Source organism: Schistocerca gregaria, chromosome 3, assembly GCF_023897955.1.
Source record: "Schistocerca gregaria isolate iqSchGreg1 chromosome 3, iqSchGreg1.2, whole genome shotgun sequence".
In the NCBI taxonomy this organism is placed as follows: Eukaryota; Metazoa; Arthropoda; class Insecta; order Orthoptera; family Acrididae; genus Schistocerca; species Schistocerca gregaria.
The window spans coordinates 436,775,435-436,798,383 of NC_064922.1; the positions used below are offsets into that span (position 1 = coordinate 436,775,435).

The window sequence follows — 22,949 nt, forward strand, 5'->3', positions numbered from 1 at the left end:
CCATTTCAGTGGTCAATGCAAGCTACCTTTTCGTCAAGAATCTGCTGGTGTTTGCAACTATTCTTCTAAGTTCCCTGAATCTATTCAGTGCCTTTTCCCTATGATATTTAATTAGTTCTCATCTTCTTTTACCCAAGGCTTTTGAACTTTCAGTAACCCATCAAAAACTCTTGATTTACCAGAGAAAAATTCTATTCACCGCTGGAGAATTGCATTGTAAACTGTTAGATTAATGTCTGCCATAAAGCTGTGTAGGCTTCCTGTGGTGTCCATCCTGGATGCAGTTTCCCGAGTTCTTCTTGTATAGTTTGTTGATATGTTTTCCACCATGCATCCTTGGTTTACCACGGGCTCTTTGAGTAACATCTCCTTCTGAGACTTATATTGAGACCCAGTACTATTTTAGCTTTCCATCGGGCACAGCTGTTCAAATTCATACATGTCGATATTTGCTGTAAATTATTTGTCAGCGGTTGATAGCACTGGCGCCTTCTCACTGGTAGCTTCCCTTCTCTGAACGCTTTCCATTGTTATGTGCTTCAGTATCAACGTGACTGCACTTTTGTCGAGATATTTGGTGATTGCTCAGTTTGATACACCACGCCTGTTCCATTTCATTTCAACAGGTATTTTCTATGATTATCAACATAACTTAGTAAGTAGTAGAAAGCTAATTTAGAATTTAAAATTCACTTATACTCTTTTTGGAGCGTTTAGTCGTCTTTTACTCTTGTCTGAATATCAAGTATCAAATTGATACACAGCGCCCGATTGCGTTTTTCATAGGAATTTTATGATTTTAGGTGGGATAGACTTCATTATGGTGGGCTACAGTAAGACATACAACCTCCTCAACACAAATCATGTTGCAGAAATCCAAAACACGCTATTCTAAGAGGATAATCATTAATTTCAAGAGGATTTTGAAGACAAAGTGGACACAGATGTCGATGACTAGGTGAAGTCTGGCCAGAAGATTCAGAAACAGAGGAAGATGACCACAGATTTTAATATATTCTGGTAAGAACTTTGACAAGAACATGATAATGATGTTTGTTGAGGGACAGTGGTTATTACTGTACCCAAGTGATTTATTCCTTTGCACACTTTTCATACATCAGTCAAGGGGATTATAGACTGAGTACCTTCAGCTCCACCTCTAACAGTTTAGCATCTACATTTTTTGCAACTTCCTGGAGGTGAGTTCTGTGAGTCGATATACAAGAAACCATTTCCTTTGACTTAGTGGTTTGCCTTCTACCGATTTATTGGCAGCTGCCCTTGTAGTGAAATCAGTGCACACTCTACTCTTCCCTACAGTTTCGAGATTCGCAATTATATTTATAAATGTGGCATCTGAGGTGAATAATAATTTTCCCTAAGCCATGGGATGGTATTTCCCTACATTGCCGTTGATTCCCTCTTCTAGCGGCGTCAACCTGATATCTGTTAGTTTTATTTTGATCATATGTAGTAGACACATTTTTAAAAATCGGAATTTCTCTGCGTGTGATTTGCATTTGTCTCAGTACTTGCTCTCTGACTGAATTAATCTTCTATGGCTGTGTTATCGTCTTTGATCGAGTAATGGAAGTTCTCTGTTTGTTAAATGATCTGTTTCGATACCTCGAATGTTTGTTTATAAAGATGAGTTGGGAATACCAGTCTCTTCTCCCTCAGGTCTTCAAGAAAGTACGCTTTGACACTAGTCTTAACGTTTGATCTACTTCCACTCCATGGTTCACTTCTCTTGCACCACCGGCTATCAAAAATTATGAACAACTGATGATCTTGATAAACAAAATATCTTACACACTAAAAAGAAAGAGTCGAATCCGAGTTTTTCTGTGTTTAACACAAATTACCTTCCGAAAATTAGCGACGACGATTTTATTTATTTGATTGTTAACAAAAGAACCAGATGTAAAACTGTGCACTTCACAAAACGCAAAAAACTAGTATACCTAAACCTATAAGAGCACTGAGCTATGGTTGGGATCAGTCAACCCTAGAAATACCTGGGTGTAACACTTTGTAGGGACATGAAATGGAACGATAATATATTTATTTACTTAGTTCGAGGATCATTTTAATGTATTGTTTGCACATATAATATAAGACAAGAGTAAAAATTAATTTGTGATAACGTAGTCATTGTGACTACACAGTCAAAGTGGATGATAGTATAAATTCAACGAGCACATGCATTTGCCTGCACAGGAACAGCGACCGAAATAAATTAAAATTGTAGAGCCGTCACAAGTCGCAATGTAATTTTTGAAGACGGTAGTGCTCGTCGAGTGAAACACGTATAATAAAGAAATAGTTACATGCATCTTACGGCGGCTCTGGAATTTTAATAATTTAAATTGACACACTACATTGATCCTACCTTTGACAACAATAGTTATTAAAAGAGACTAAGTTATCAACACACTAAATTCTAACATGAAGTGACATAGTTCATAATTAACAATATTTGGCAAATGTGGTTCACTTTTAATGACGCACCAGAAATTCGGAGACATTGTGAAGCAGTGGTCATGCAAGATCTGTTTGGACTTTACCTTAAACGTATTTGATTTCGTATGCATTTCAAGTAAGAAGGCATATGGTTATGTAACATAGCTCCCGTGTGATACAGTCCTCTTTTTCAAAAGTTTTTACTTACTTTGCTTACGTGTATTCAGTTTTTTTTAGATTGTTTAGGTGCATCTCCCACTTCAAATCTTCCTCAATAAGTCTGCCTAAAAAATCTTGTATGATTCGCATTTGAGACACCTTTTTCCCCTCAACAGCGAAAACAGTGTTTGCACGATGGATATTTTGTGTGGTGGGAAAGTTAACTGTCAGTTTTTTTTTCAGAATTTGTAATAAGCTTATTGGTCTTGAACCACTGTACTAATCTGGGGTTAGTTGTGAATAAGAAGGTAGTAGAATGCAGGTATATTGGTAGAATATTAGGGAAATGCAATGACTCTTCAAAGGAGGTTTCTTACAAATCATTCGAGCGACCCACTCTAGAATATTGCTCAAGTGTGTGGGATCCATACCAAACAGAGTTAATAGGGGATATTAAACGTATACAGAAAAAGGCTGAATGAATGGTCAAATGTTTGTTTGCCCTGTGGGAGAGTGTCACAGAGAGGTTAAAAGAACTGAACTGACAGACATTTTAAGGTGGACGTAAGCTAACCCGAGAAAGCCTTCTTGCGAAGTTCCAGAAACTGGATTTAAACGATGACTCTAGGACGTACTACAACCTCGCACGTAACACTCCCACAGAAATCGCGAGGACAGAGGCAGTTAAGCAGTCATTCTTCCCGCGCTCGATATGCGAAAGGAAAAAAGCCGTAATAGCTGGTACAATGGGGTGAACCCTCTGCCAGGCACTGCATTGTGGTTTGCAAATAATTATGTAGATGTATTTTTAATAAATGTTTTGCAACTTTCTTCTCGGTAAATAATATTAATTTTTATACTCGTAAGTCGCGTAAATATGGTCCATTCGGGCGTTTCGATACGCTGAGTATGGTGCCGATAACTTTATATCTTCTGGTGCGTCACTTATGTAACGAGTTCATCCATGAGTTGGTAGATTCTAACTAAAACTTGCTGTGTGGGGATTGGTTGCAGTCACTGATATCCCTCTTTGTTCAGAGATATACTTTGCAGTTTGCGCTTACAGTGTGAAGTGGAAAGTAGTGGTGGTTAGGTGTGTCCAATACACCGCGCAAATTTAAAGGGTATGAGGAATGTCGAAACAATTGGTCAAGATTAGCCGTGTTTTGTTTGTTTATTCACATGTTTGACGATTTTGTGTTGTTGATGTAAATTATCCCAAAGCAATGTATCCTTAACGGTGGGTTTTTGTAAACACAGGTGCTTCGAAATTCCACTTGAAACTCTAGGAAAAGATGCCCGTCGTGTGGCCAGCTGTAGGAGCTTGCGTTCTTCCTAATGTTGGAGGATGGTTTGGCGCATTTTTTGTTGCCCGAAACATAGATACGTGGTATGCGGTGAGTACTGATGTCTGATCTATTTGCTTTAAGACGTGGTAACAAGGGTAACAGTGTAGGGAATTTAACTCGGTCTTAATCTTACGCTAAACTCTTCGTGTTCAGGAAAAACTACGTTGAAAAACCTGACACTCCACAATATTCGTAAGTAATATTTTACTTTTCAAATCAGTAGTTTAATATGACTGTTGTACACATGCCGAGAATGTTGTGATGTTTAGTCATCGTTTTGCAAGTTTCAGTTAACTGACTTTACTCTTACCAGTGTGATGTGACACACCAGGTTCCCATTATAAACAAACTGATATATAATCAGGTTTCTGTGTGTGCAACGGACTAAGATTGATATGAACTAACGTAAAAAATTTAAATAAAGTTATTTTAGCTTAAATTATTGTATGATTGAGCTGCACTGATATATTTGGTTGGTTTACCATGTCTCCTGTAAATTAGACATACGTTCTGAAATGGTGTACGTTATGAGATGAATGAAACACATTTCACATTACATTCATGCAACATCAAAGAGCAGCTGAGGTATACCTCGATTGGATTGACCACATCCTGTTCCAGTTTAAGGTAACATTGCAGATTAGTGGTGTAGAGAATAACTCAAATTGTGTGTGGGACTGCTACATTGTGGGGCCCCATTGACCATTATAATCATGACCCCTCCATTCAGCTTGTTGTTTTTTCAGTAGCCAATTGTTGTTTGATATTATATGAAATATTTTTGGGAAGTTCATATCCCAGACAGTGTGTGTCACTTATACCAGTAATTGACATATGTACAAACTTCATCCAGATTTACATTACATGATACAAATGACTGAAGGTTGCTGTAGTCTGTCTTGTATATGTAGTTGGTTAAAGTGAGGTTAACTAACTGTGAGAGTTAACTCAACTACACTATTAAAAATGAAAAAGTAAGAAAATTTTACCATTTCGAAAATTTAATTAAGTCCGCAGTCTGTCATCTCATATGCTGTTTTGACAGCCAAAATAGGTCACTGCTGTGTTACTAACCATTGTTAACAAGATTTGAAGTAAATTTTTTGCTCATTTTGTTTTCACTCTGTCTTTGTCATTGACTGTTAATTGTGTTTGTGATGTCAGTTATTCATCCAGAGATCATCTTCAAATAAGGAAGTGTCATCTTAAAACAATGAAAATAAATAGCTCAAAGAATGTACATAACATGTTGAACATATAAGTGTGCTTTAAGAGGACAGGGTAACTGATAAACTTAGGCATGTTTGTTCAATTTGAAACCAAACAGCCAAAAATTAGTGTCATACATAAAAATCAAGTTATGGAAGAAGCACAGTCCATCAGATTCGTGTAACTAAACTTGGACAAAAATCTAAATTGGCAAGCAGATATAGATTATTTAGCTACTAAATTAAACAGCCTTGCTTTTGCAAAGGACATGCTATCTAGTGTAATGGACATAAACAGGAAAGTGGTGTACCACAGTACTTTGAATCCATTTTAGTTTTGGGAATTCAAGCCACGTGTCAACGTCCTGCTACATCAAAAAAATAATTGTTAGAAAACTATATGCTGTTCATCCAAGAACATCCTGTCTCCCACTATTCAATTTTTTACACAGTAATCGTTAGCTAACTGAAGAACACCGTTTCGAAATATGTACAACACTAGATACAAAATTCCATGCTTTGACACACCACTAAAAACCCTTTCAACAGGCAGCCAGGTAGACTGGAATGAAAGTGTACAATAAACTAAAGGGTAGAGATGTAATGAGCATGGAGATAGTGAAAACTGTGCCTGGTGGGAAAATGCATCTACTGTGTTGAGGAATTTATGAATAATGAGATGCGTTTGAGCATTGTAACTATATTATATCATAGTTTTGTGCATAATATTGTCTGTATAAAATACTGACTGGAAAATATATATATTAAGTATTGGTGCATCAGGAGAAAATAAAGAAATTTAATAATCTTATGATGTTCAAAGTAAACCTGTACTGGCAGACTTAATGTTAGAAAATTATGAAACTATGTATACCATAAGCTGTAAATTCTCCTGTACATTGTGATCTGTAAAATGTGTGCTAAGATAAGAATAAAATACAAATTTGCTTGGAGTCTCACCTGGCTCTAGGATGGAACCATTGTCTCAAGTTGGATAAATAGTAAATTAAAAATACGTTTCTAAAGAATTAAAACAATGTTTCTAAAGCTTTCATTTCCTATTTCATTTACTAATGTTCTTTTGATTTAGGATATGCTGTTGCAAACCATATTTCACTAGTGCATATGGGATTATGTGAACCACCCATTTTGGGGTTAAAAGGTCAGTGGTTCAGCTAACCTCACTAAAGACATGTCTTGTAAATACTCGGGGCGCAATGAAACTTCCTGGCAGATTAAAACTGTGTGCCCGACCGAGACTCGAACTCACAGCTCACAGCTTTATTTCTGCCAGTATCTTGTCTCCTACATTCCAAACTTTAAAGAAGTTCTCCTCCAGGTTCGCAGGAGAGCTTCTGTAAAGTTTGGAATGTAGGAGACGAGACACTGGCAGAAGCAAAGCTGTGAGTATCGGGCGTGAGTCATGCTTCGGTAGCTCAGTTGGTAGAGCACTTGCCCACGAAAGGCAAAGATCCCGAGTTCGAGTCTTGGTCGGGCACACAGTTTTAATCTGTCAGGAAGTTTCATATCAGCGCACACTCTGCTGCAGAGTGAAAATCTCATGATGGGGCATAATGTTAATTGTAGTGTTCATAATGTCAAGAATAGGACAGAAAATCACCAGTCATTGAAATTGTCTACCATAACTGCTGAAAGACACAGTCAGTGAATGGAAAAATGTTATTTGTGGAAATTAGGAAGCAGCCCGGGAGTTCCTAGGTCAATCCTTATACAATTGATTTTGTTTGATTTGATTTGCACAAGGGTGCCAAAACTTGAGTGGTTGTAGTGCGCAAATCAGTTTTTTGTGCGGTTTTACTTCCTGTGATTCTAGTAAAGTCAACTGGTGGGCTTAAAGAGTCCTAGGAGACCCTTTACTAATTTCTTATCAGTCATGATTTCTTTGCGACTTTGAGTTTTCTGTGTCTTTTACAAATAACACACTGCATGGGAAGATTAAGTATAGTGCTTTCGCATCCCCCTTACCACATAGTCTGCACTTAAGTGCTTCTTTCTCTTTGCACATTGTTTGTAAGTTTTATTTAAAGTTCCCATGGCTAGTCATTAGTCCTTATTTGTTTAATCTGTTTCCTGTTTAAGTCCAGGACTACAGAACTTCACTTGAAACATGGCTTTTGCATCATTAGCTTGTTATATTTTTGGTTTTGGGTCACAACCCAATAATCTACATGCTGCCTTTTGATTCATCTACATAGTTTTGATTTTACCATCACATTTGTGATGGTTACGGTAGGCTCTGATCCAATAAGTGGAGTTGTCACACTTATCGTGGCTAGCTTATCACCTTGTTCATTGCCATTAATTCCTGAGTGAACAGCGGTTCCAAGCAGGTTTACCTTGTTGCTTTCCTCCTAGTCTTGCAGTGGCATCATGGCATTCTGCTGCAGGGGATGATAGAGATTTCATAGCTGCTTGGCTGTCTGAATAAAATGCAAATGCTATGCTCCCTGCAGCAGCTGCAAAGATTCCTCTCCTTGCAGCTCTGCTAGCAGATATTTCTGCCTTGAACAGGCTGTACTGCATTTGCTGGCCCCAGCACATACATACATTTTCGACATGTCAGTAAACCAGACCGTGTCTCCTGAACAGTGTCAGAGTTCATTCTTCCACTGCGCCCTTCTTCCAACTGTTACACTGAAAGGTTTATTGACACAGCTGAAAGCTATTTTATGGTGAGCTGGAATTTACCTGACCATTCCTATATTTACCACACTCACTATGTTGGTGTAAGATTCTAGATATCCTATAGGTATCCAGAATGAAATTTTCACCCTGCAGCAGAGTGTGCACAAATATGAAACTTGCTGGCAGATTAAAACTGTGTGCTGGACTGAGATTCAAACTGGCAAAGGTCACGCGTTCGAATCTCAGTTCGGCGTACAGTTTTAATCTGCAAGGAAGTTTCATATCAGCGTACACTCCACTGAAGAGTGAACAATCTGGGAACATCCCCTAGGCTGTGACTAAGGCATGTCTCTGCAATATCCTTTCTTCCAGGAGTGTTAGTGCTGCAAGTTTTGCAGAATAGCTGTGAAGTTTTAGGAGGTAGGAGATGAGGTACTGGCCGAAGTAAAACTGAGAGGACGGGTCGTGGGTTGTGCTTTGGTAGCTCAGTTGGTAGAGCTTTTGCCCGCGAAAGGTAAAGGCCCCGAATTTGAGTCTCAGTTTGGCACACAGTTTTAATCAGCCAGGAAGTTTCAGGTATCCAGTTTCTAATCTGTATGCTTCTGTTCTTGCCTCCACTGTAACCCAAAGGTGCAATGGGAGCTTTTCGAGCATAGTCTCTATCCCCCACAGTGGGTGTGTAGCTAATTCCACCTTTCCTGACCAAACAGACCAATCTCTGCAGTTTGCCAAGCTTCGCAGCCACCTTCTGTTCTACTTTATTCCACCTTATTTTAGCCCCATAATTTATTATGTTCTATTGCAGTGTTGTATATCCCTTCAAGTAGGTTATTTTCCAGACATGCTTAAGTATGTAATAGTTAAGTCACAATTCAAAAAGGCACAAAAAACATAGAACTATTGAACAATCTCTCTTCTTCCATCACCATCAAAAATATTTGATAAGGTAGTTGCAGTATAAATTAAAATTTTCACAGAAAAATTTAAAATAATCTCAGAAAATCAGTATGGATTTCACTGAGGTAAAACCACAGTATCTATTATAAATCATTTTGTAGATAAAATTAGGTCCTCTCTAGACAACTCACTCCATGCCACAGGAATTGTTCATGACATATTAGACGCCTTTTATAGTGCTGTAAGTAATGGGGAGCAGCCTTCGTAATTAAGATGATAATCACTCATACTTCCATCACTTACTATGAATACTTTTATTCTTGCAGGGTACACACAGTGCATTTACTGTAGAGTGCATACTACAGAAATGATGTGGCAAAAATACAGTTGTTCTTGCTGTGGTAGGGAAGCGACTTTACTGCTAGCATATATTTCTGCTTCGAACAGGCTGTACTACATATGCTGGCTCCAGTGCATATGGAGATTTTCGACATGTTAGTGTGGAGCACGGTGACTGGTGTACATCGTGAGGAATTGTCCTGCCAGCAATGGTGAGGGCAGACACATCATAGTCTGCCAGGTGCCTGGGTGGCCAGAAGTGCTCTGGGGGCGGACACGAGCAGGTAGTCATCTGAAGAAAGAGTGGATGTCAGACATGCTGTGTCAGTTGTAGGGCGGAAGAGGCGTGGAGTGCTCTAATGACTTTGAGGCGATGCTGCAGCCTGACTGTCTATTGTAAAATTTGGCTCTAACCATGAGTATTGAGACCTGCAGTACTATGGAAATGTATTCTTAGAGGTACTCTCTCAGGTCTAGGCAGACTGTAAATTAGCTTGAGGGGCCTGGAGCTGAGGCCAGTGGAGGGTAAAAACCAGGTGTGTCCGCTAAAGTCCACGCCAGTTTTAGGTGGTTCAGTGGCACTGTTGTCATTTTTGGCTTGCAAGATATCAAAAGTGTTTGGCCCTCACTTCAACACCTTGTACGGGCCACTGTGCAGGGTGGAGGGCAGGTTTGACAGTGTCAGTCCTGAGCATGAAATGTGTACATGATTGGAGATCCTTGTGCACAAAGATGGTCGGTTTGGCATAGTGGTATGGCAGACATGGCAGATGTGGTCTCTGACACATTTTACTAGGTCTGGCAGGTTGGTGCCGACAGGGCCGGTGGTTTGTGGTATGAACTCTGCTGGGCGGGTGATCATTTTCCTCTGCCAGTGAGGTGTCCAGATCTTCTTTGTAGGCAGCTCATATGCCCAGCAGCACCCAGGGGAGGGCCTCCGTCCACTCATGATGTGTCATGTGAATGCTGTCTCGAGGGTGTGGTGCCACCGTTCCACAACTCCGTTGAGCTGAGAATGGTAGGCCGTCGTGTGGAAACGGTGGCACCCACACAGACAGCAGAGCTCGGAGAACAGGGCTGACTCTGATGGCCCTGGCCAGTTGTCACGGATTCTGGGCAGCCGAAGTGTGCAATTCATAATGTGATGGGAGCTTGAGCGATGGTGTTGGCTGAGATATCAGTCAGAGGTGGGGCCTCCACCCATCGAGTTGCCCTGTCTGTGGCTGATGGGATGCTTTTGTATCCGTTTGAATCTGGGAGTGGCTCCACCAGTTCTATGTGGACATGTTGGAAACTGCCCTTCGCAGTGGGGAATTTCCGAAAGGGCAGTTTGGCATGACATCCTGTCTTGGCTCATTGCCATTGGATGCAGGCTCTTGTCTACACAGTGCAGTCTCTTTTGATGTTAGTCCAAACAAAACATTTGTGTATAAGTTTCAGTGTCGGGTGTACTCGGGGGTGAGACAGGTTGTGGAGGAGGTTGAAAGCTGTCTTCCTGAAGTTCTGTGGGATGACTGGTCATTGCCTACCATGGAATACATTGCACCAAACTAGTTTGGTTGTGCCTGCAATGGCTGGAGCTGGAGGCCTGTTGTGTGTCCAAATAGCAGGTTTTGAAGGTTGGTGTCAGTTGCTTGTGGCACCTCTAGTTGGTTGAACACAAGGTGTGCTGATGTGATGGTGAGTCATGAGAGGTAGTCGGCCACCGCCGTGTTTTCTGCTCCTTGTACATAGCGGATGTCTGTAATATATTGTGAAATATAGTCCAGGTGGTGGAATTGTCGAGAGGGGGGGGGGGGGGTGTATTGGCTAGTGGGTTTTTATTAGCTTCAGCCAGAGGTCAGTGGTCTGTGTAAATAGTGAGACCGGTCCCTCAGTGTCTTCTTGGGAGTACTGAACCGCTTCGTGTATTGCCAAAATCTCATGGTCGAAGGTTGACTACATTTTCTGGGAGTTGGTTAGTTTTTGTAAGAGAAACTGTAAGGGTTGGGTTGCACTTGGTACTTCCTTTTGTAACTCTGCCCTCATTGCCCAGTCACTGTCATCGGCCACCTGGGTGTCCGGCAATGGCTGTGACAGTGTGGTCATCTGATCGAGCTCGGTTTTGATGTTCTGCTTGCACATCAGGAGTCCAAGTGAGCTTACATGTGCCTGATGTGTTCTTGCCGCAGAGTGACTTTGTGAGCTGCAGATATGTTTCTGTGGCGTGGGAGAGGTGTTGGCGGTAAAAATTAATTACCCCTGAAAAATGGTGCAAATCTTGATAGTCCATCAGGAGTGGTAGGTTCTGGATTTGGTCTATGTTTTTCGGGATGGGGCAGATGCCCGAAGCGTTGACGACGTGGCTGACAAGTGTAACACATTTATACCGGAGTTGGCATTTGTCCACATTGACCACAAAACCATGCTCTGCTAATTGTCGACTACTGCTTGGATGTGTTTCTCATGATCTTGGGCTGTTTGTGAGAAGATAATTACATTGTCCAAGTAACAATAGGAAAAGAGTGTGGTAAAAAAAAATAAAAATAAAAATAAAATGCTGTATCATCAGAGAGAGGAACAAGGAGTACCACAAGATTCTGTCTCGGGTCCCTTACTGTTTCTGTGTTACATAGGTGATTTACAACTTAATATTGAGTGTCACTCAGTTTTACTTGTGGATGACATATCTGTAATCATTGAAAGTAACAATATTGACCAAATTCCTCAAACTGTATTAGAAAAATTAGGTACCTAATTTGATGATTTAAACTGGTTAAAATTAAACATGGAAAAGATTCAGTTAATGCAGTTTAAAATAAAACAAGCCAAATTAAATGATGATCAAATCAATCACAAAAACCCATTTTTGCAGGAGGATGTCCTCCTTGGCCATTGGAATCTGCAAATAAGCTCTTCTGCAGTCAATCACACTATAGATGGTTGCATAAGCCATTTCCTGGAAGAAGTCCTGAATATTGTGCATGGTGTAACTATCAATGATGGAGCACGTGTTCAAATGTATGTTGTCCCCACACAGGCACGGCATCTTGGCCGAGTGAGTTGTGACAGTTAGGCATTTGTCGAAGGCCAGGTGTGAATGCGCCAGGTAGTTACTTACATTCCACAACAAACACAGCGCCTGGGTCTGTCGTGGTATCTGATTGTTGGTGCCCCAGCGGAGTGGAGTCTCACAAGACTGCTGTTGATGTGGCGTAGAAGGGCTTGGCTGAAATCGGAGCAGCTTGGCAACTTTTGGTTGGCCGCATTGTGTCTTGCATGGTGGTCTCTGTGGATGCGGCCTGTGTAGAGGCTGGCCCAGGCTGGCTATAGATGTAACAGGTGTTGACATCGGTGCTGGAGCCGATGCAAGTGCTTATCGAGGTGTGATGATGTTGGGCGGGCGCAAGTATCTGGTCGGCAAGTTGTAACTGGGTTTCCAGTAGTTTCCACTAGCATGGCCATCTGTACATTTTCAAGCAGCTTAAGAAGCCATAGCGACCAGAGAATATGATCTGGTAAGAGGTTTGTCACGATTCATAAGGTTAACCTGCACCAGCGCTGACAGGGTGCCGTGGCCAAGCGACGGCCCAGCAAAGGTGAGGTAGAGTTGTTCAGGTGAATGCAACAGGCGCAGTAGTATGAGTGCTTTGCTGTCTCATATTTGTCAGTGGTTAGTGTATGCAATAGGAGGTCACTAATGAGATCGGTGTTGGTGTGGATGTGGTTCAAAAGCACCAAAAACACATCATAGTCGTCTGTGATCCCACCTGACTGCGTCATGCACTCACAGAGGGCGAACCATGCTTGCGGAAAATCAACTTGTAGCAGTGGCAGATATAACTCAGTGTGTGGCTGGTGGTAATCTGCTTGGTGGCGGGGGCCAGGACCTGTTTGAGGTTTTTGGAGTCGTGTGAAGTATATGGTGTGGGTTTGTGAACACTGTCTGGTGGCACTGGTAGAGGCGGCTGTAGAACCGAGGAACACAGCGTGCTGGGCAGGTCCTGGTTGGTGGCAGTTGTGGCAGATGGTGTATTTGTGTAGGTCATCCAACAGAGCAGCTGTTGTAGTAGTAGTAGTAGTAGTAGTAGTAGTAGTAGTAGTAGTAGTAGTAGAGGGGTTTGGGGCGCACGACAACAAGGTCTTCAGCACCCGTTCAGTAACTTAGTGAGACGGGTGTCAAGAAAAATCTCAGAACAGGAATATAAAACGGAACAGAAAACATGAATAACAATTGTTCAAAAACATGTGCTCACCCTCACCAAAGTGTGGGGTGTAGCAGAGCGTCAGCAGTAAAACATGGACAACCAGCTGTTGTAGGTACTCCTTATGCTCCCACGGTGTGTGGATCATAGTTGTGGCCAGGCTTGCTCTATTGATACACTAGTCACAAGGTGTGAAAACCCAGCACTGTTGTAGGTAGACATGGTGTGCTTGCTTGAGTGACATCACATGGCAGGTGTGGCCTAGAGTGCAGCACGGCTGTTGTCAGTGTGACGTGTTCATGATGATGATCCGCGAGTCGCAATGCGGCCGTAACAAGTGTGACATCACCCGGGTAACACACAGTATAGCCCAGAATGTAAAGTTTGGGAGTAAGCCATGAAAAAAAACGTGGTCTGGCACATAAAGGTCACTTGTAAGGCAGATTTGTCTGAAATAACCCATAAATATCGATTCTCTGCACTGGAAGGTTGTCATATGTGGTGGCGCTGTTTGCCAACAATTCCAGTATTCTGGCGGATGTCTGTAATTTGGTATGTTGCACGCAGAATGTTGACATGCACAGAGTCGTTAGAATGAAAATGAGTGTGGTGTAGTTCATCACTGTCATTGATCGGTATATTATTAGCACTGATTAGGTGGGAGGTGAGGACAGTGGCAGGCAGCCATTGTTCACTGTGTATGGTCACTGTTGATGTAGCAGAGTTAAGGGAGAGGCAGGCTTTGTCTCACTACCTTCACTGATAACGTCATTTAGGATTAGTGATTTAGCGTGTTTGTTTGGTGAGAGGTAATGATAGCCTGGTTCTGCAGCTGTTGAAACAATTGGAACATTTCCAACTCTTTGAGAACCACTGTAGTACTGGTTAGATTGTCTGGGAATCGACAAGAACACCGAATACATGCACAGATACATAGTCTGTAGTGATGCCAGGTGATGAAGCATCATCATGGGGCGTATTCTTCGCGGTGTGAAGTTTGTATCCCATGGTGATTGGCGGTGCACTGGCGTCAGTGTAACTTGGCATTTCATGCTGCAGTTGGAAAGAAAATAACAGTGTCACCACCTTAGGTAGCGGGGAGCAGTCATGGTAATTACAACAATAAATAATTGCTCACACTCCCATCACTTACTCAAAATACTTTTATTCTCGCAGTGCATACACAATGCATTTAGCACATACCACAGAGTACACATCTGGCAAAGGTACAGTTGTTCTTGCCGTGGTAGGGCAGCAATATTATTGAGGAGTAGAGCCAGTAGTTCTAGGTCCCAACAGTGTGAACCGCTCCTTGCTATTCTGTAAAATGGACAAATATGTCATTAGGGGTACTGTATTAGAATGGTTTATGTCCTACCTAACCAATCAAAGACAAAGAGTGGTTATATCATCAGACAGAGGAACGAGGAGTACCACAAGATTCCGTCTCAGGCCCCTTTCTGTTTATGTTTCACATAGATGATTTACAACTTAATGTTGTCGCTCTGTTTTGCTTGTGGATGACATATCTGTAATCAATGAAAGTAACAATATTGACCAAATTCCTCAAACTGTGTTAGAGAAATTAGGTACCTAATTTGATGGTTTAAACTGGTTAAAATTAAACATGGAAAAGATTCAGTTAATGCAGTTTAAAATAAAACAAGCCAAATTAAATGATGATCGAATCAATCACAAAAACCCCATTTTTGCAGGAGGATCGCTGTGTGAAATTCTTAGGAATGCAACTCGATAAAAACCTATCATGAGGCTCACGTACACAGTACCTTGCAAATAAATTAAATAGCATAGCATTTGCAGTGAGGGTATTGCTACCAGAATTGCTCAGTAGAAATTTAGAAACACTGGAAAAAATATATGAAAAGCTAGTGCCGAAATGTTACAATTCAACCGAAGAATTCATGAAGGACAACCTGAAGATTTGAGAGAGAGAGAGAGATAGAATGGCTAACTATGTAATAGTGGAATGAAAACCAGGAAACATTTGTTACTTCTGAATAGAAATGTCAGAAATGGCCACCTCGTGTGTATTTTTAACCACTTGATCTCTCAATTCCAGTTTGAAAGGTTACACTGATTTCATTTTGATATCTTTTGCCACACACAGTGCTAATACGGTGTTGTGTGTCAATATTCTCACTTACTGCATCACTTGTTAATGGTGACAGTGTTTGTGTAGGTATAATGTCATTCCATCACTTGGATGTGGAATAGAAGCAGATGGGCAAAAACCGAGTCTGTGATTTTTGTTAATTGTTTGGTTCCACTTTTTAAGATTATAAAAGAAGCAGGAGAATACATTATGATTGAAATCACCAGTATTGTGACATTTGTACAAAATAATAAAACTTGATGACTTCCTATTTTATTGCAGTAAATTTTACATACTTTAAGTTAAAAATTGCTGATTGAGTTGGTTGTTAATATACTGCATAGAACTAAGTAGTTAATTTTGTTCTATTGATGTAATCAGTATAATTTATTTTATCTTTCAGAAATTGAAGAAACCTGTGTGGTGTCCACCAAATAGAGTTTTTGGACCAGTATGGACAGGTCTTTACTCTAGCATGGGATATGCTTCATACCTAGTGTGGAGAGATGGTGGTGGTTTTGAAGGTACATGGAATTAATTTGTATTTTCGTGAAGGTACATCACTGATTGACTTCCTATAGAACCCTGCATTATTTGCTGCTGTATCATGGAATTAACTGTTGAAGGCAGAGCACTAAATGAACACCCTTGTTGCCCAGCCATGTGCCATATTTATTAAAAGCATATTTTGTAAAATAACTGCTACATGGAATAGAAAAGAGAGGTTTTAATAATGTTTTAAGCTACACTGAATGTGCACAATGTTTAGTAATGACAAACTGCACCCCAAAGAAAGGCATGTGCTGATTGCAGCACAATGCAGGGTAGCTGCACCACTAAAGGGCTGCAACTACCATTGCATGTGTAGAGCGTGTAACAATATCTGCTTCTACATCTAGATGTGTACTTAGCAAGCAACTGTATGCTGCATGGCGGAGGGTACCTTGCACCACTGCAAGTCATTTCCTTTGCTTTTCTACTCGCAAGTAGATTGAGGGAAAAATAACTGAGGGGGCATGACCCCTTGTTTCCCAGCATTTTGCTGGATTAATAAGTAGTTTTCACAAGCACGTAGCATCATTGATTTTTTGATCAGCCCTCCACCCTTATACTACCTCTGATTTGAAAATGACAAGTAAGATCTCATCCATTGTGGTCAAGTATCCCAGTAATTATTTAGAAACACTGATTTTAATTGTGAAGAGCTACAGAGATCCAGAAAATGCACGTGGTATCTGCTTTAAAACTTGTGCATCATATAAAACAAGCACCCACATCTAAAACATTAGCTTTAACTGATGAATATTATTGTTATGCAAGTTTCATCAAAGTCGCAAACAAAAGCATTAGTATCAAGAAACCATCCATTCAGTCTTCATCCTCCCCTTCTGAGAAAAACAATTAAAAATGAAATAAATGCCGATCTTATTGAAGTCAACATGAACTGTCACGATGCTAGGAAACAACCCATGCCTCCCTCTCAACCAGGCTGCCATTTTACATCTGTGATTTGTGCTGGCACCTAGTCGAAAGAATCGCCCGATTTCATCTGGTATCATGGTAGTCTTACTAAAACATCGCGATGGACGGGGAATATTCTCTAAACTATTTCTCAAATGAAAAAGGAAGAGAGTGAGCATTACTCATCCTTAATCAAAACGGAGTACACAAAGCATTTGGTAATAGCTACCAAGTTGCTTGCCGAGGTTGGAAATGTCATATATGAAATAGTTCCTGTCCAGCCCGTACTGGTATGTTCGATAACTATAATTTAAAGTTAACCCCCCTCCACATACACACACACTCTTAAACTCTCATGTTTAAGGGTCCTCACAATATGTGGAAAATCAATCTAAATAAAAGTAGGGCAATGCTAAAGCCTGCTACACACCATAGGAGGAAATCTTGTCACAAAACTGTGAAAAAACAATTATTAAGTGGCTATATTGGTGCTTAACATGTCACACCATGTTATGTTTCACTTGCCAAATATTTAGAAATAAATTGTGTTACCTATGTAATTAAAGATGATAATGGCCTTTCTTTCCCCTACAACACTGTATTGCTCTGACTAAGTTCACATTGGGAAACTGTTAATGTGAAAATGGCTTTATTACATTATCCAACTGGAGAAGTTAATATAAACTCATTGCTTATTAGTTATAAGTAATGTACTTCATGCATCTTTCACAATCAATGAAAATAAACTGATGAGGTGCATTAGCCACAGGAATGTAACAAACCACTTCTTGGTTCCTTTCCTCTACAAAATGTATTTATTTTGGTTCACAGCCCCATAGAAGCATATCACAACAAAAGAAACTTCAAACAAGACCGTTCCTGGAATAATTGTCAGTAGTCCTTTTGCTTCCATGTACCTTTTTTCTCTTGTTTGAATTACTTGGTGACATTGTTATCATTTCTGTTAATTACCATTTGGATTACATTGCGTGTCATGAACTAAGCACCTATCTGAAAGAATTATTGCCCATGTTAATAAATAATACAAACAGTAAGAGCAGCATTATATTTATGAAGTGAATGAAGTATAGATATTGGATCATTGTCACTCTAATGTTAGTATGTAGTACTAGTTTTTGACCATTGCTCATAAGCGGAAAAAAATCTAAGTTAGATTTTTTTCCGCTTATGAATCTCTTTGAATGCTACACCATTATGAAAAATATTGAATTTGTAATTGCCTAATAATTATTGTTACTCTTCACATTGTTCATTGTGCCTGTACTTTGATGTTTATGCTGTTGAAATTAAGAATTGGTGAAAACATCTGACTGTAACAGCTCTCTCATTTTTAAGGTGATGCGAGGCTTCCCTTGGCTCTGTATGGAAGTCAGCTGGTTTTAAACTGGGCATGGACACCAATTTTCTTTGGGTCACATAACATTGGCCTTGTAAGTTCCACTATTACTTATGCCTTTGCATTTTATCCCCTGTTTAGGCATTTGTGTATCTACCTATAGTTTAGTTTAATTTTAAATAATTTAAAATTCTTCTTGAATCTTTGGTGCATTGAGTTGTTGGCTGGATGAATTTTCAGTAAGAAGACTTCTGTGATATCAGTGAAATTATGCTGAAAGATGTCCTAATCCATCAAGATATCATGTTACTCACTACCAGTGACAGAGAAGTTAGACATTTCTCTGATGACCGTCACTGCCACAGTGGCAGCAGATTCATATCCCACTTCATATTTCAAACTTAGCATGCTGAGATCACAATCTCCTGCTTTGTGGATGTGCAATTTAGTTACTTTATTCACTGTGATCTCGTTGGCTTGGATTTCCTATGTAACACAGCTCCAGGAAGAGGGTATAATCTGTCATTTCATTAATTTCAAAATCCATGCCATAGGAAATTATGGGAGAGTGGCCAATTTGCTCAATTACTGGAGTTCTGTGTGGCTCTAAAAAGTCAATGTAAATCAGGTTTAACCAGTGAAGAACAACAGAAGAATTCATCTCAGCACTGCATAGGACCCATCACCTGAGATGTTGAGGATACAGATAGAAGAGGGATCTAAATCCATTATGTCAGAATGCCACTTGCCATCTGTGCACTAAGCATATTGCTCTTTGATGGATAAGAGTACCAGCCAATGACCGGATGCAGAAAACTTTACAGTCCTTGAGAAAGGGAGATGCAAGTAAGATGTGCAATAAAGGGGGAAAAAACAAGGGTCACAGTGAAAGTTTCTGAACTCCCTTAAATGTGCCACTAGTTTCACAATAGTATCTGAAGCTATTAAGATGACTTCAGACGAGCAAAACCATCTGCTGTTAAGCAGAAAGGTAACCTCCTTGATACAGCTTCTGTTGAGGGAGGGAAAAGGCAGAGTATTACTGCCACTGATAACCAAAATCCAGTTCTTTGTTTAAACAGAAGAATGGGTGGCAATAACTAGGACTTAGATTTCAACAGATCAGAACAATACAACTGTCAATTTCTGTGGGAGCTGAATTCTACTCTTGTTAGTTGCACTAGAAGCTGCCACTGGCAATGACCAGGTACCACATTGTGTTATGCCACATTAATAAAATGGCAAAGGAAAGCCTTATATTGAATGTACAGGGTGTCCCCATGGAATCTCACTGAATTCCAGATAAAATTTAAAAAAAAAACTATGAGACATAAATGATTGTAGTTTGCAGCATGTGCAAAATAACTGAGTCTCTTGCAAGAAATTAATACAGTTCTTCATTGGCTGTTTTCATAACACACAAAATGTCTAGGCAATGATATATTTCAAAGTGTGGGCACAAAAGCAAGTCTGGGGTGATAAAGGCTGTTGCCGCCATAATTCTGCAGAGATTGCCAAGGTTGTGTGCAGGGGATTTGTACACGCTGTCCTTCACATAACCTTACAGGATGACATCCACCAAAGGAGCTATGCGTGGAGATTGCAGGACCCACTTGGTTGGTCCATCACACACCATCCATTGCTGTGGAAATGTTTGGTTCAGGAAGTGACAAGCACGTTAACTCCAGTATGGTGCTGTGCTATCCTTCTGGGAGATTGCATTTGGCAGAAGGGGGAGAAGCTGAGGAACAGCAAATGGCTCAAAATGTCTGGAATAAATGGTTCCTGTTACTCTTTGCCTGCTGAAGAAATATAGTTCAGCTATGCTGTCTTTCATCAGCGCACACCACATATTAACTCTTTTGCTATCTCGTGACATATTCCCGAAAAGTGTGGGAGTTATCTGCACCCCAGATGTGATTGTTGTGCCAATTAACCTCCCCAATAGAGATTGGAAACTGAGAAAGTCTGTGGCTAATGTTGCAGGTTGCATACTTTACAAATCTAGACACTACTTTTGTAGCAGTGGTATAGTGCCTTCCTTTATTACCACTGTAGTTCTGCTAGTATAAAAAGTCTGAGAATGGTGGCACTGTAGTCACTTCATACTGTTGACTTGTCTCTCACTGAAGCGTGCAAGAGTGTAAGGTTAGTCATGACTTAGAATAGAAGATGAGTAAACAAGGTTACTACTTTAAAGTGACAATGACAAGGCGAAATGAGCCACTGTTGCTATCAGGTGGCATTTAACGAAGCTGTGTTATGTGAGACTGTAAAGGGTGCAAGATGAAAATTAAGTGATACAGTCTATACAATTGCAAATGTGTCCTATTAGATAAGGAGTGATGTCTGGGATCAGTTCATGCTTCAGGTGAAAAAATCCAAATTTCGTCCAGTGCATCTAAAATGGTTGTATTGTCATTCATTCCACGTCCACTGTCAGAAAATGTAACTGCTTTGTCTGATAAAAAGTGGACTAAGAACAGCATCACTGTTACATTCCTGCACCAGAAAGTGTGATCTTTCTGTATTCTTATGCTCATGGCAACTTCTGCTTATGGGCTAATAGTGCATTTTGTAGTGTATCATTCATTAGTGTAAATTTTTGAACTCTCTTATAAGTTTACTTTAATAATTAATAACCATGTACCTAATTCACTTCATCTTTGTGTCATGTTTTCGTGTACCCTCTTTACAAATCAAAGCACCTCCTCCTGAACTACTGGATCAATTTAATCCAAACTCGGAACACACATCACTTAGTGTCGAGAAAGAATTGCTGTGAGTATAAGAACCACCTCCCTATCAAAGTGGTAGAGGTGAAAAAGAAGTGTAGTACATGATGCACAAATACACTCCTGGAAATGGAAAAAAAGAACACATTGACACCGGTGTGTCACCCCCACCATACTTGCTCCGGACACTGCGAGAGGGCTGTACAAGCAATGATCACACGCACGGCACAGCGGACACACCAGGAACCGCGGTGTTTGCCGTCGAATGGCGCTAGCTGCGCAGAATTTGTGCACCGCCGCCGTCAGTGTCAGCCAGTTTGCCGTGGCATACGGAGCTCCATCGCAGTCTTTAACACTGGTAGCATGCCGCGGCAACGTGGACGTGAACCGTATGTGCAGTTGACGGACTTCGAGCGAGGACGTATAGTGGGCATGCGGGAGGCCGGGTGGACGTACCGCCGAATTGCTCAACACGTGGGGCGTGAGGTCACCACAGTACATCGATGTTGTCGCCAGTGATCGGCGGAATGTGTACGTGCCCGTCGACCTGGGACCGGACCGCAGCGACGCACGGATGCACGCCAAGACCGTAGGATCCTACGCAGTGCCGTAGGGGACCGCACCGCCACTTCCCAGCAAATTAGGGACACTGTTGCTCCTGGGGTATCGGCGAGGACCATTCACAACCGTCTCCATGAAGCTGGGCTATGGTCCCGCACACCGTTAGGCCGTCTTCCGCTCACGCCACAACATTGTGCAGCCCACCTCCAGTGGTGTTGCGACAGGCGTGAATGGAGGGACGAATGGATACGTGTAGTCTTCAGCTATGAGAGTCGCTTCTGCCTTGGTGCCAATGATATTCGTATGCATGTTTGGCGCCGTGCAGGTGAGCGCCACAATCAGGACTGCATACGACCTAGGCACACAGGGCCAACACCCGGCATCATGGTGTGGGGAGCGATCTCCTACACTGGCCGTACACATCTGGTGATCGTCGAGGGGACACTGAACAGTGCACGGTACATCCAAACCGTCATCGAACCCATCGTTCTACCATTCCTAGACCGGCAAGGGAACTTGCTATTCCAACAGGACAATGCACGTCCGCATGTATCCCGTGCCACCCAACGTGCTCTAGAAGGTGTAAGTCAACTACCCTGGCCAGCAAGATCTCCGGATCTGTCCCCCATTGAGCATGTTTGGGACTGGATGAAGAGTCGTCTCACGCGGTCTGCACGTCCAGCACGAACGCTGGTCCAACTGAGGCGCCAGGTGGAAATGGCATGGCAAGCCATTCCACAGGACTACATCCAGCATCTCTACGATCGTCTCCATGGGAGAATAGCAGCCTGCATTCCTGCGAAAGGTGGATATACACTGTACTAGTGCCGACATTGTGCAAGCTCTGTTGCCTGTGTCTATGTGCCTGTGGTTCTGTCAGTGTGATCATGTGATGTATCTGACCCCAGGAATGTGTCAATAAAGTTTCCCCTTCCTGGGACAATGAATTCACGGTGTTCTTATTTCAATTTCCAGGAGTGTAGTTAGACTATGTTCATCTAGTACTTGAGAATGAGAATACTTAGCAACTTTCAACAAACTTAATGCATAATTTAAAACTTTTTCTCACTGACAACCCCACAAAATGAAGAAGGACTAAAGTTTATCGCTTACTACATTTTAACTGTTCATGCAGTAAAAGTGCCACACCAGGCATGGCATTCTAATTTATTACGCCTTTACTGCTAACTTTGTTCACAACATATTTCTCGGACAGTATACACATATGCTGCTGAATGTGCCTGCAAAATTAATCATTGTATGACACACAGTTTTGGAGATGTGATGCCATAAACATTGAGCTGTGTGAAAATGAAACTTCATGGCGAGACTCACTAGAGACAGAAATTACAATCTCTCATTGGAGATATCAGTGAAAGAGATATAATGTACACCAGTGGAGACTGGAATACTGAGTTGGAAACATTCCTATCAACGACATTGTAGGAAAGTTCACAGAAACCAGAAGAAACACTAG

General features: G+C 41.2%; 1 protein-coding gene across 1 annotated transcript in view; it reads left to right on the forward strand.

Annotated features, from left to right (window-relative positions):
* Positions 1-3,506: 3,506 nt before the first annotated feature.
* LOC126354757 (translocator protein-like) overlaps positions 3,507-22,949 on the forward strand; it is a 30,342-nt gene continuing 10,899 nt past the window's right edge. The window contains exons 1-4 of the mRNA XM_050004639.1: positions 3,507-3,746; positions 3,883-4,019; positions 15,762-15,882; positions 18,176-18,270. Coding sequence (XP_049860596.1) covers positions 3,918-4,019; positions 15,762-15,882; positions 18,176-18,270 — 318 coding nt within the window. The 5' untranslated portion in view covers positions 3,507-3,746; positions 3,883-3,917. The remainder of the gene's footprint in view (positions 3,747-3,882; positions 4,020-15,761; positions 15,883-18,175; positions 18,271-22,949) is intronic.